The 13436-nt window shown below is 39.3% G+C and overlaps 1 protein-coding gene across 4 annotated transcripts in view; it reads left to right on the plus strand.

Annotated features, from left to right (window-relative positions):
- Positions 1-12356, plus strand: part of akap7 (A-kinase anchoring protein 7) — a 43924-nt gene extending 31568 nt beyond the window's left edge. For 3 of the 4 annotated variants that reach the window (XM_079254931.1, XM_079254932.1, XM_079254934.1), the window contains exon 10: positions 9324-12356. In XM_079254931.1, coding sequence (XP_079111057.1) covers positions 9324-9538 — 215 coding nt within the window. In that variant the 3' untranslated portion in view covers positions 9539-12356. The remainder of the gene's footprint in view (positions 1-9323) is intronic. The other variant, XM_079254933.1, reaches the window with a different exon arrangement.
- Positions 12357-13436: the final 1080 nt, after the last annotated feature.

The following is a 13436-nucleotide window of genomic DNA, read 5'->3' on the forward strand; positions in this document are numbered from 1 at the left end:
GACTTGCACAACTCTGAGCTCCAATATACTAAAACCTCTTGTTTTAGCTGAAGACTGTCAGAAATATTATTATTTTCTTGGCCTTAAGGATTGTCACAGTGAAGATGCCTATTTGTTGGTATCCAGACCTGAGGAGTACATTTGGCTGTCCTGCCTTTTCTGATGAATTTTCTGTAATGCATTGCCGTGTTCTAGTGCAGTTTCTAGCTTTACTTCCGTGTCAAAGACCACTTGAGGAAAACAGCATGGGCACCACAGGCGTATAAACCATTCTCATGATGAATTAGCACCACTCAAGCTTATTGATCTGTCTTTACAACTGGAGCCAAATGTTTAATTAAGTGGACTGATCCCAGCTGAGTATGAAGCTTTGTTTTCTTTACTTAGTATTTTGGCAGGAAGTAAAGTGGAAGTTTATATTGTCATCCAGTGTAGTCTATCCTGTTATTTAATAATACCAGTCTGTGACGACATCATCCTCATCAGGAACACATGAAATGTCCACAGTGAAATGTAAACATAAAAGTGTTAAAGTCCAGTTCCCGCACGCAGTATCTTCAGTCTGAAAGCCTCTGGCATTTCCTCAGGAAGCTCCTCCACCATCAGAGCTTTCTACTCCAACCTGCCTCCCAGCTCTGCAGCCTCTTTATGCCACTGCTGCCCTATTATTTTCCCCTCTTCTTCGCAATCTGTTTTCTATTATCTCTCCCTTGACATTTCCCTCATTTGAACCTCCATTTTGGATGACCTGCATGAAGCAGATATAGCCATAAATACTCCTCATCCTCCTGTCATTTATTATACTCAAATTTTCCTTCTTTCTTGCCTTCTCTTCATCTACCCCTTGCGCCTTCTTTTTTTTTTTTTCTTTTCCTTTTTCCACCACATATGCTGCATTCATGTTCTGTGTGAACCCCCCGCTCAAGCTTTTGGGAATCAAGCTGTAGTGGAGTAAAAAGAAATTAGTCATGCAGCAGATTATGAGGAAGGATGTAAACCTTATCAGGCAGGCTGATGAGTCCAGTGAATTTGATTAAGTCTTTAATGGGATTATTGTAGGTCCTTTTTATGCTGCGTGGATTTATAAAATGCTTGTGGGTGGTTCGTATCACCAGTAGCTACCAAAAGCTGCAAAACATTTTCCAATGGCGGCAGCCAACTGTTAGAAAAGCGCTCACTGCCTTACAGAAAGAGCCGAAAGTGGTTGGTTAGAAATTTTGGGAGACATCAGCAAAGTTTGGGATGTGATTCAAATAGAAAGTGGCTTCCATCAGTCACCCAGTGGAAGGAGCTGCAGAAGAATGAGATAAAAAGAGGAGTGAAAGAGAGTTTGAGGTAATGGTGTTAAAAGATTGCAGCATAGCACAACATCAGTCAGAGCAGGTCTGAGCCCTGAAGAAGACGGCACTGTCAGAAAAGCAGATTATTGTTTGGTTCTATGCAGCTTGTATGCTGCTGACAACGCGCAGCCAAAATCCAAAACACATCATCTGAACACTGACATCCTGTTTTTTTCCCTTTCACTTGTCCTTGGCTTTGAAGTGGGAAATCAATAGGGTATGAGCGGAAAAATAGAGTTAAAATGATGCCAGTGCTGGTTATTAGGCATCTAAACATTCTGATATTGATATGTTGGCTGAGTGTCTGCAGGACGCTCTAAAAGAATGGTGACATGAATGTAACGTACAGAGCTGTGTAAGTCTTCCGCCACTATTTTCGAGAGATATCACAACTAACTGAAAACTAACTAAAACTACTAACTGATGCAGGGATTTTAGCAACAAGCTAAAAGCACTCACAGCTCCGTCAAGCCTTTTTTTTTTTTTTTTTTTTTTTTTTCTTTTCAGTGATTGTGGGAATTATTTTTAAATGAGAAGCTCTTATGGGGAAATTAGCCCTTTCTCCTCATAGTAAAGAATCTTTTAAAACATGCCTGGATCCAGGTGGTTAGATGGAGAAAAATTCAAATCACTTGTTCCGTATTTCATTTCTGAAATTTCCTGAAAACTTCATCAAAATCTGTCAATAACTTTTTTATTTATGTTTCCGACAGACTGACAAACCGTCGCCACCTAATACACGACCTCTGCCTCGGCACATGTAAAAATAGTTTTGAGTATTGAGTTCAATATTTGGTATTAGGATCTTTACACAAGCTTTCTGCCCATTTTTTGAGTAGTCTTTAAGAATAAAAATAAAATAAAAAAAAGGTCTAATAAAAATCTCTTATTTGTAATTTTGATGCCATTTCTTCAGTTCTCAGTCAAGACGATCCCACGTTGCTTTAATAATGCTGATGTCTAAGCTATGCCCTTTCCCTATCTTAAAGGTATAATGTGTAAGAACTACTGACATCTAGTGGTAAAGATGGGTATAGATATTGCTTCAGCTGTGAAAAGATGGTCGCCATTATTGTTCAAAATTCTTCCAGATATAAATATATTTTTATCTGCGAGTGTATAGAGCAGCCTGAGCTGCAGTAATTGCTTATATCTGTACTGTCTCTTTGTGTCTTTAAAGGTATTACTTACACCAAATGTTGCTTTAACATCTATCAAACAAAGCTTATTCTGCAGTTTTAATCCTGCAGGACTTGTTGCACACAGTTCTTTGTCCAATCAGAGACACTGTAATACAATTGGTGGCACAAATATGGGGGCTGCCATGTATATGGATCAATGCGTGTACATTTAAATGGCTCTAAGGGAAAAACCTAAAAAACTTTAAATGTTTTTATGTATGGTAATTAGATACTAATAGAAACAGCTTCTAATGATACGTAAAATCTTTCTGCAACTGACCTTTATTTTTGTTACACACTTCACTTTTTAATGGCTTCTTGACACCTTTCCGTGGGGTATATTTCTCCTGAGACATGCTCCAGATACATCTCAGGTTCACAAAACATGAGTTATTGCTCAAGAGTATTTTGCATTTGATAAAAGTAAAGTATCAAAACATTAGATGTTTTAATGCTACTGTAGAAAAGCTGTATTTACAGAAAGTTCTTAAATAAGGCAGCAAAAGAAAAACATTTTCACTAAAAGCATGCTTAAAGGCAAGAAGATGAACTGATCAGCGTTGGTATTTTAATTTTTTTTTAATGTTGCAAAGTTAACTTTCAAACAGTATTTGTTAATGTCAGCAACTTATATGTAAGACAACACGAAATTTCCAGTCAGAACCTTTCCTTCAGTGTTGTACAGGAGAGCTTTCTGGCCAAGGTGCTAACTTCATCATAATAAGTTTTCACATAAACTACATCTTGGGAGTTTTTCTTTGTTAGTAAAAAGTGACAGAAGTAAGTCACAGTACTGCAGGAGGAAGTTAGAGGTCTGCGAGGGGAGGTTTTTAAGAGACGAGAAAAAGCAAAACTGGCCAAAAAATCCATGAAAGTCACTGCAGCTTTTTTTTTTTCTTTTCCCTCCATTGTTCAAAGTTGAAGTGCCTGTCTGGCTCTAATCTCTGTCACCATGACAACACTGCTGGCGAAAAAGGTAGACTGAAGAAGTGGAAAAATGTTTAGATAATGGGTGAGAGGTGAGAGAAAGTATAGATGGAAAGGAGAACAGGCCAGAGACTGACGGGCGTAAGACTAGAAAACTTCGAAGTAACCATGTGAAAACGTGTGTAATATGATGCTCACCACATGTAAAGGTGTGTGAGATAAGCTGATTGACTGAGCTCAGTGTGTCTGTCATCCTTGTTGCCGTGGAATCAGTTTATCCTCAGTGCGAAGGCTTATGTGTGTGTGTGTGTGTGTGTGTGTGTGTGTGTGTGTGTGTGTGTGTGTGTGTGTGTGTGTGTGTGTGTGTGTGTGTGGAGGGGGGAACAGATGTAGAGAGGGTAGCTTTACTGCAATCATGAAGACGTTCATTTTGTCAGGTGGAGATTGAATAAGCAGATAAAAGGACTTTGTAACAAACAGGCGGTGCTATCAGATCCAGACAGAACAGACCTTTGACAAGTAGAGCTACACGGAGGCAAGCGTCATTTTCTGGCTGTTCCTTCATTAAAAAAGAACTGATCAGAACAAGAGAGGAAACATTAAATGACAGATTTTGCTTGAAACTTCTCCTTTTTAAAATCTTCAAACATTAATTTTCCAAAGTCCTGCATTGTTTCCAGGCTCGTCTGATAAAATAGACTTTTCCCCTGGCTTTCAGGCTTTGCAGCAACCCCCCAAAAAAATGCACATGCGCACCCTAGTTTTACTCTGAAGAGTCTTGCAGTAAGACTTTGTTTATCCATATAGCTCTCTTTACAATTTTTGCACTCTCTTTTTTTATTCCTCCTGCAGCCCAGGGGTCCAGACCTGATCTTTAAAATACTGCTGTGTAGCTCCAAAAGTATTTCCCTTGTGTGAAGAGACAAAGAAGCTTTTGTGAATGTTCCCATAATGCCCTAAAATAACTCTTGCGCAGTTCCGAGTAAATCTTGTTTCTTCTGTGTGTTCTCGTTTAATATTTGATGTCTGTGCTTGTGTTTCAGATTTGGTTCAAAGTCCGATCCATGCCAAACGTTCAAGTATGTTCCCTTATATCAGTTCACAATCAGAGGTTGGAAAATTTTACAACCTAATTTACTTGTGATTACAGGTCGAGATCCTAATGTCATATAATCACTCAGAAAAATGGAGATGATTAATAGTCTGATTACCTTTCTTAACTTTTGAATGAGCTGCAAATCAGTGATTCCAAAATGATTCTCTTCTTAAAAATGTTTTTAAACCATCTGAATTGTCATTATTAAATATTTGACTAATTCTGCATGAATCCAGTCACACCAGATCTGGACTCTGACTTGCATCTTTTAAATTCAGTTAACCAGGAAGTTATTAAGGAGACTGTCCATTAACTGTGCAGCCTGTGTTAATGCCCTTGTTTTCACAGACTCTCCTTTGTTTCTTTGGCTTTTTATTTGTTGATCTTCCCCTCTTTAGAATTTCTTTTTATTAGGAAGAAGATTCATAAATCTTTGTCTGCAGCGATGTAAATGCTGCTCACAGGACGTGTTTTTGGTGTTGGCTTATGAGGGGTTTTATGACTGTCAACCTGTAAAACTTTCCTCAATCACACAACCAGTCATATGGAAATAAAGCATGCATCATGTAAACATGCTCGAGGCTTTGGGAAACCGATGGACTTGTAATGACTTGAACATGTGTACATGCTGCAGCTCTATGAGAGCTGGCTTGTGATGCAGACAAGTCTACGGCAAAGCAAACCCATTTAAAGCCACAGACCTTACATCACACTGCTTAAATAAACTGCTTTTACTGTAGTTTATTTAAGGTTATTGGCTCCACATATCTTCCTGACAGCATAGGAAGGGGGGGGGGGGAACCAACTGTAAGCATCATGAGTTTACTGTTGGTGAGCCACAAGCAGTTACCCGCTAAGAAGGATGGTTTGGTGGACAGAGAGTATATATGCGTCAGCACTGAGCGATTTCTTTTGGCCGCATAGCCTCAGAGTCAATCAGTGGTAATGAGCAGATGTTTGTGGCAGTGGATGTGAGAGAAGTGCAAGAAAGCAAGCACAGAAGTGTGTCTACAATTCAATTGACCAAGTAAGGCAGATTCAGGATTAGTTCAGTCAGCTTGGGAGAAAATGCATGCAGAAAAACAGCAGGAGTGTGAGTCAGTCAAACCGAGAGGCAGGTCAGAGGTAATCAAATAACCTGTCATCACAACAACAGCGGTGCTTCTCAGAAAGTATAACTCAATAAAACATGAGGAAGTACAACAGAACACCATGTAAGGTTGTGAAGCCAGCTGAATAAACACTTTGGAAAGTGGAGCTGACGCAAGCACGTGGTGAAGATAAATGGATGAGCGAGGTGTGTGTGTGTGCGTACACCGGCTGGTTTGATGAATCCTCTGTTCTGTTTGGCCCTGCAGTTACCAGGCTGGAGGTTTGGCATAAACAACCTAAATCCACAGACGCACAATGCTGTTGTCAACAGAACGTGCTGGGAGTGTGATGACACACCGCCATGACATCCATGTTAATGGAGACTATTAAATTATTGTAACGGTGTGCAAAGTTCATCCAACAATCATGTGTTGTCACGTTTTATTAATCAGTAGTGTGTTTTATTTTGTCTTAAAGGTTTCCTGCAGTGTGTCTGACCTGTAGTCGTGCTGTGAAGATGTTTTCTTTCATTGAAACCTAAGATTTTTCCCTTTGCTTCGACTTACACTTTGTTGACAAGAGAACGCCGCAGGACAACTTTGAAATGGAAATCAGAAACCCTTCAACCTCGGGATTGTCAGAGATTTCTGCTACAAAATATAGAGTCACGAGAAATTCGATTGAATCACCCGAAAGTGGCCATGACCGAGGAAACTAAGCTGGCTTCACCTACACCTCCCACACGGTTGTTGATACAGCAGAAGAAGATGAAAGAGATATGTAGCAAGCTACATCAAGGCCACATTTTCTGTGGAAGACACTTGTCCTGTGATGCCACCTTGCAAGCTAATAGAAAATATATTTTGTATTTAGTTTGTGTGTAACTTCAGATAACATGGTAGAAGAATGGGAATCTGGAAAGTGTGATGTAGCACTTGGCAACACCACACTCCCTCTGGTTGTGTTGCAGTGCAACTTCTTTGTTCTGTAACGTGGCAGCCTCCTCGTTGGGTTACGGCTATTTCTTTGCTGACTACAACAGGATAAGAGAGTCAACTCCGAGCTTGCTTTCCCAACAAAGAGCTGCTAAATAGTCCCAGAAGGTTTTTTTTTTTTTTTTGGTTTCTATTTCTTTTTGGTTTGAGGTGCTGCTGCTCTGATAAATATTCATTGTTATATACTTTGCCTTGAAAGATGAAGACTAATATGCAAAGAAAGAGGGGGAAAAAACTGAAAAACACGGCGTTTGTCTGAAAGGCTAAAAGGAAAAAAAGAGATTTCAATGAGTGGTACTTTCTCCTGAGGATTTGCCTGTGACTGCAGCAGACCTTGTCATCCTCTCTGTCGGTCTCACTCCTCCTACTGCATGTTCTGTCTCTTTCTATAACGGATAATAAAGCCCCACTCTGCTCTCAGATGAAACAAAGCTATGGGTCCAGTGGGATTTTGCGGTATTGAAGAGTAGCTTGGGGATCTTCTGCCTGGCCCTGGTAATCAAATGATGACGTGGTTATTATAGCGTGCTTTTCTGCCACTGCACTAATCTGTGTGTATGTGTGTGTGTGTGTGTGTTAGTCAAACCGGATGGTTGGGTGATTTCTGATTACTCTCTTTCTGAATTGCTTAGAGATTGCTGTCCATCTTCCAGCCTGCCAGCCAGCCTAACAGTAGTTCTACATGAATTATTGACTTTGTGTCCATCTCGCTGTTTCTTCTTGCTGACTCTGGCTGTCTAACTCTGGTTCTACCATTTTGTCTGCAATGAAGAGCTTTGGCTGTTAAATAGATTCTGTTTGTCGTCACTACAAGACACTGATTAAAACCAATATTCATAGAGGAGCTGTGAGACGTCTGTAATCATCTCTGGACCTGTCACTCTGTATGTGTGGTGGCGCCCGTCCTTTTGTTGCTGGATTCAGTCTGTAATAACTATGCATGTGTTAATATCATAGATTAATAGTAATTTGTTGGGGAAAAGTGAAAATCTGCTCCCATCAGCTCGAGACGCAAACTTGAACTATAACTGGAGTCGAATCGACTGTAAATGAAGTTAAATGCCGCTAAAGAAACAAGACATATTGGCCATTTAACGGTGTCTTTCTTTAACAAACAGGGACCTCAGTAGCATGTTGGAGAGCCATGCACAGCCACACCAGCTTGGTGCATCTTCCTTACATACTAGTGGTGGTGTCCTATTCTTCAATCAGCATTTGTCATAAGTCACTATGGTACTTATAAGCACAGCTAAGCTGATCCAATAAGTGTTGTGTAGGGTTGAGATTAGGTCTGCAGGCAGAGTATTCCACCCTCTCTACTCTCATATTCTAGAGGTATTCTCTGAGAAACCTCCACTCTGTGGGGTAAGTATGATAGATTTCGGTCCCAGACTGAGTAGATAAGGGAATACTATTAGTTTCAGAATTTTATTATGTAATCTCTCTGCATTTTTAATGGCTCCAATGATGACCAGCTTTGTTTTTACAGTGAGGGAGACGTTATCCCACACCATCATACTACCTCCACCAATAGCTCTTGCTGTATTGGCATGTTTATCATGTATCCAACCCACATACTCTGCAGCTCACCTACATATGCATGCTCTTTAAAAATGTCCATCATTTAAAAAAGAAATAAATATAAATGCCTTGTTACAACGAAGATACAATCAACCAGACACAAATTCCCATCACTTTTTTTTGCAGTTTTATTTAGTCTAAATTTAGCAGAAAACTATGCAAAGTTATTGGAAAACGTAACCATAAAAAATAAAACGTTCATTAGTAAAGATAGTTATGAAACCTCGCTATGCAGTTTATTGACTCTGTTGTGCCTTTTATTGTCTTTAGGCTTTTAAACTGATATACTTTGAAACACTTTTTGCTCTAAATGGCGAAACACAGAGAATAACTAGCTGTTGAAAATCGAGGAGCATTTGACACTAAGGCATCAGATTTTTTTTCTTTACACCCGGGTGGATTATTGATCTGTGTTTGCTGTTGATGTGTGAATATGCAGCTGTTTGCTGGCATTTGTCCATCAAAACATTAGTAGGTGATAACAATATGAACTGTTTTCAAGTGTTACACTTAGCCCAGGAGGAACAACAAAGCTTGTTTTTCTTCTTTATTAAAGGAGAGTAGTTAAATAGTTAAAATGGGAGGAGAAAAAAAAAACCTCTGCAATGATGGAAGGAGTTTGTGCACTACAGTATACATAAATATATATTTTTACATCAAATATCTGCATGTGTTTTGTAATTGATTTATACGATCTGGTAAAAAGAATAGTTAAAGTACATGCTTGTCATTGTTCATATAGTTATTTGCAATTAATTGCACGTCACAACTACCTCACCACTACAAGTATGTTGTGTGTGCTCTGTTCTGAGAGCATTCACTTCATTTTAAAAGTTCCACTGCTTTTCCAATAGTTTGAGGAAAGTCTTTACACTAAATGTCGCTGCTCTTTTGATGAGTCAATGCCTTTTCTGATGCTTATTGCTAAACTGCAAAATTTTGGTTATATTTTTGGTTTGTCAAATTACTTTTGGTTTTCCTCTTCTTGGTAATTGTGGTGTTTGGAAGATGACTGCATTAATTCAATCAGCCATAAATGATTGTGAATTTATGATCAGCTCTACTGAAATATACAATTTTCTGTTTTGTTTTGTTTTTTTCTTCTACCAAGGTGGGCGTCACCGGTCTGAGCCCGATGAGGCGGAGCTACTGAGGGTCAGCAAGCGATTGGTCGAGGACGCCATCAGTCGCGCCTTGCACCAGTACAAGCAGGAAACACTTCAAAACGGGAGTGGACCTAATGCGGCGACAGTGCAATCCCCTGGAAATGCCGAGGAAACTCCAACAAAGACGGACACTACAGCTAACTCCTCCATCGCTAAGTGACATCGACTGAGGGAGGCACGCAGACTGAGAAACCAGCAGCCCAGAAAACATCAGCCAGACCTGGCTAAGCAGGGGAGAAGTCAGTAAGATCAGGGCACGATGCCTGAACCAGCCAACCAGTCCGCCTGCTTTACTGACTAGCTCACAAATGCTAGCCGAACCAAAAGCTAGCCGCCCACGCTGGTTACTTACCACTTGAGCTAGCTGGACACAGTGCTAGTTAGATAGAAAATGTAGCCTCAGATCAATGCTAAGAGACCGTCGCATCAGGTCAGCTAGTGAAACATGCTAGTTCACTCACAGACTGCTGTTCCAACACCTAGCAGCAATGATTTTATCCCTTGTTCTTCACTCAACCGGGAGTCTGCCCAGGAAAACAAGTGAAGCGCACCTCTAAAGATAGACATGCACATGTAGGCTTCACTGTGATCCGACACTCAGAAACTGCCCTTTTAGAAGAAAACTATATTTTGTAGACAGTTTGGTTAATCATCATTTATCATGGCCTGCACTTAAAAGAAGCTGATAAATCCTTAATTTTCTTATGAATATTTCAGGTGGAGAAAGTATTTTACCCTCATTTGAGCACTTTTTTTTGTCTCCAAATATCTGTGCTTTCCACGTAGATAAACATGGCTCAAATGTTGATGTTTGTGACTGGAGAGAATGTAACGTTACCTGCGTCCTGTTTGTGATTGGCTGGAGGATGTAACGCTACCTGAGTCCTGGTTGTGAGTGGCTGAAGTGTGAAACATGGTTCAGTACGTTGGACTTTTTGCGCGAGCTTTTGTTAAACTGTTTGTATTTGAGCGTCCACTTCAGGACACAGCTCTTCTTTAAGCTTCCAGGATTTTAGCCCCCGTTTCAGATGTCCATCTTCGTTTTCCAAACATCTGCTGGTAACAGAAGCAGATGTTCAGCTGAACTTTTAGGTGTTGTATAACAGTGTTGCATTAACAAAGTGTGTTCTCCTGAGGCAGCACCAAGACAATCAAATTAAGATGGATTCACCTTTGAAACACAACCTAAACTGGACTTTATTGGATCCACACACACACATACACACACACAACATTGCTCAGACAAAGACAACCAATCTCCATTTGTAACACTAACTTTGCTTAAGATGTCAGGTGGATCAGCTGAGAAGTAACAATACAGAACACTATTAGTGGCCAAGAACACATCTGGGCATCATTAATACCAAAACCTCTAAAAACTCTAGTTTCATCTCTCTTTCCTGTATGTTTGTGCTTTTTTTTTATGGTTTTCAAGCTGTATTGTATCTTACCACTGATTTGATTTTTTTTTTTTCTTTTGAAGAGGGGGGTGAAATGAATTTGAAAATGAAAAACATATTATTTATTATATATCTTAATTTAAAAACATTCACACACTGCAGCGTTGAATTTAATAAGACACACTGGAGTCTGGCATGTTGAGGCTCAGTGTTTTTGTTTTCCTTTTTGTGTTCATGCTGATGTGAACAGTTTTTTTTTTTTACATTTTCTGTAGTAGTGTTTAAGCGGTTGAAGCCAAGCAGTGATTGGGATGGCAGTGCCGAGACCACGGAGGTTAACTCACACAATCACTGCTGTCGGCTGCAAACACTCCGACTTTTTAAATTCTACGCCTTCCCTCCTAAATGCTTATATTGTGGCTTAACTGCTTATTAAACCCATCCATACCTCTCTGATATCATTGTGCAGATTAAAGGAGAATGATTTTTTTTTTGGGAAATAAAAAACTACTTCTGGAGATAAGGTTTTCAGCTGAAGGATAACAGTACAGCTACTTTAAAGGTGGTTCATTATTTTTTATTAACTCTTCATTTTTTTTGCTGTTTGACCACAGTTACGTCTATGTAAAAAAAAAAAAAATACTTAATGTAAAACAAATAAGTTTGAATTTTTTTTCCATCTTTTGAGAAGATCTGTTTTCTTTATTATTCAAGCTCCAAAAGCACAAACATTTTTAAATTCAGTTTTTTAATAGTTTTTAGTTATAGATTTTATAGAGCAGTAAATGATACAAATGCTGTGGAATCAGCGTCCTTCTGTTCAAAGTGGCCTTTAGTCACGAAAACAAATTCATGTGATTCTAGTGTTCTCGTTAAGTGCTTAACCTGTCAGTGCGTAGGTGACTTTTTTAGCCAGTGTGGGCGAGGAGAGCTCCCTTTGCTTCGGGATTTGCCAAAGTCCTCAAATGTCAACCTACTGCTGAGGAGTTGGATTCTTGAGTTAAATGTAAAACAATTTTCAGATTTTTTTTTTTAAGTTTGCTTTGCTGAAGTGCAAATAAGCTGTGAGCTGGAAAATGCACTCCCATCCCAGTAAGACCCACCTGAGGACCATCGGCTTGGGCTCATTGAGACATCAGGTGGATTCTCTCGTAAGGTGGACTTTGAAGACTTTTCAGTTTGATCTTTTATTCTCACCGGATCCTTAATCTCCTTGTAAAAAAAAAAAAAAAAAAAAAAAAAAAGAATCCCCTTCAATACGCCAATTGTCTTGTTGACCTGTGTGGTTAATCTGTTAATCTGTCTCTGTAGGCGTGCGAGTGTGTCCGTGTGTGTTTGCACAGCTTCCATGGGATGTTTGATCAGTGGCTCCTTTGAGAAACTCCTGTCTGTATCAATCATGGCGAGATTCGGAGCTTCGTGTGTGTGTGTGTGTGAACAACGGTTAAAAAAAAACAAAAAGAAAAAAAACTAACTTTCTTTGTTTGGCCTTTCATGTGTCCACATGTGCGTTTGGCTGTGTCCCTTGAACTGTGTACTGTAAATCTTGTTCTGCCATATTTGAACAATAAAACAGGATATGAGATTCTAAACCAATATCCTTCTTACTGTGTCTCCTGGTGTCAGTCGGTGTGCATGAAGCGTCGTGATGTTTACAGACTGTGTTTGCGTGCAACACTGAGACAAATAGCTGCAACAGTGGCACACAATGCAAAAGACCTGGCTTGCAACACATCAACTTGCCGCTGTTAGGATGAAACACACACATGGTGCCCCAGGTACTCTGACACGATTAAGCTGTTAATGGCATTTTTTTTTTTTTAAACAAACATTTTATTTATGGATTTTAGAGGAAAAGAGCAGCACTTCAATGTGACCAGGATTATTAATCGGCAGCAGCCTTCTGCTAAAAATATTGTTGCTATTTTTCACAAGCTTTTAAACATCCCAACCAAACGACCCATGCCTTATTTTAGAGTTAAATTAAAACCACTTTTAAACCTATGTTTACACTCTGAATACACCTACACAAATGTAACCTTCAGTATACCCCCATTAAAATGCATGGAGGACTGAAATAAACTAGAAAATTTAGTGCTAAATGTGTATTACTATAATATAATATATACATATATATCATATATAATCCTCATGTTGTATGGTGAAATATTACACCACATCTCTCCTGCAATAAACTCTTGTTTACTTTCTTGATAATTGCTCAGTAATAAAGCATCCTTGCTGCTACATTTAATTGCCCTCACAGTTGCTCGTGTTGATTAGCTGAATGTCAGGAATTATGTGAGAATTGATGGGTGGCTAACTGTCGCCTACTATTACTTTAACCTATATTTGAAACACTTCACAGGCCTTTTCAGGCATTTTTGCCCATTTTAATATGTTACGGTCGATATCTGAGGATCACAAAGACACAGCTGGTCTCCAGCAGGAGACATTTTTCAGCTACCATGCTTGCTCCACACAGTTCCTAGCAAAACAGATGTTTTTTGAGTAAGAAGGGAAAAAAAATAATGGTCTGATTCAAAACGAAATGGCCTAAAACTCTACAATGTAGAGTATGTTTTGCTCAAATCTCCATAAAATTTGAGATTTGAGCTTAATACCTGAGAAGATCAGAGCACTCTTAGTTTGTTTCTT

This window comes from Telmatherina bonti (genome assembly GCF_933228915.1).
Source record: "Telmatherina bonti genome assembly, chromosome: 16".
Taxonomy (NCBI): domain Eukaryota; kingdom Metazoa; phylum Chordata; class Actinopteri; order Atheriniformes; family Telmatherinidae; genus Telmatherina; species Telmatherina bonti.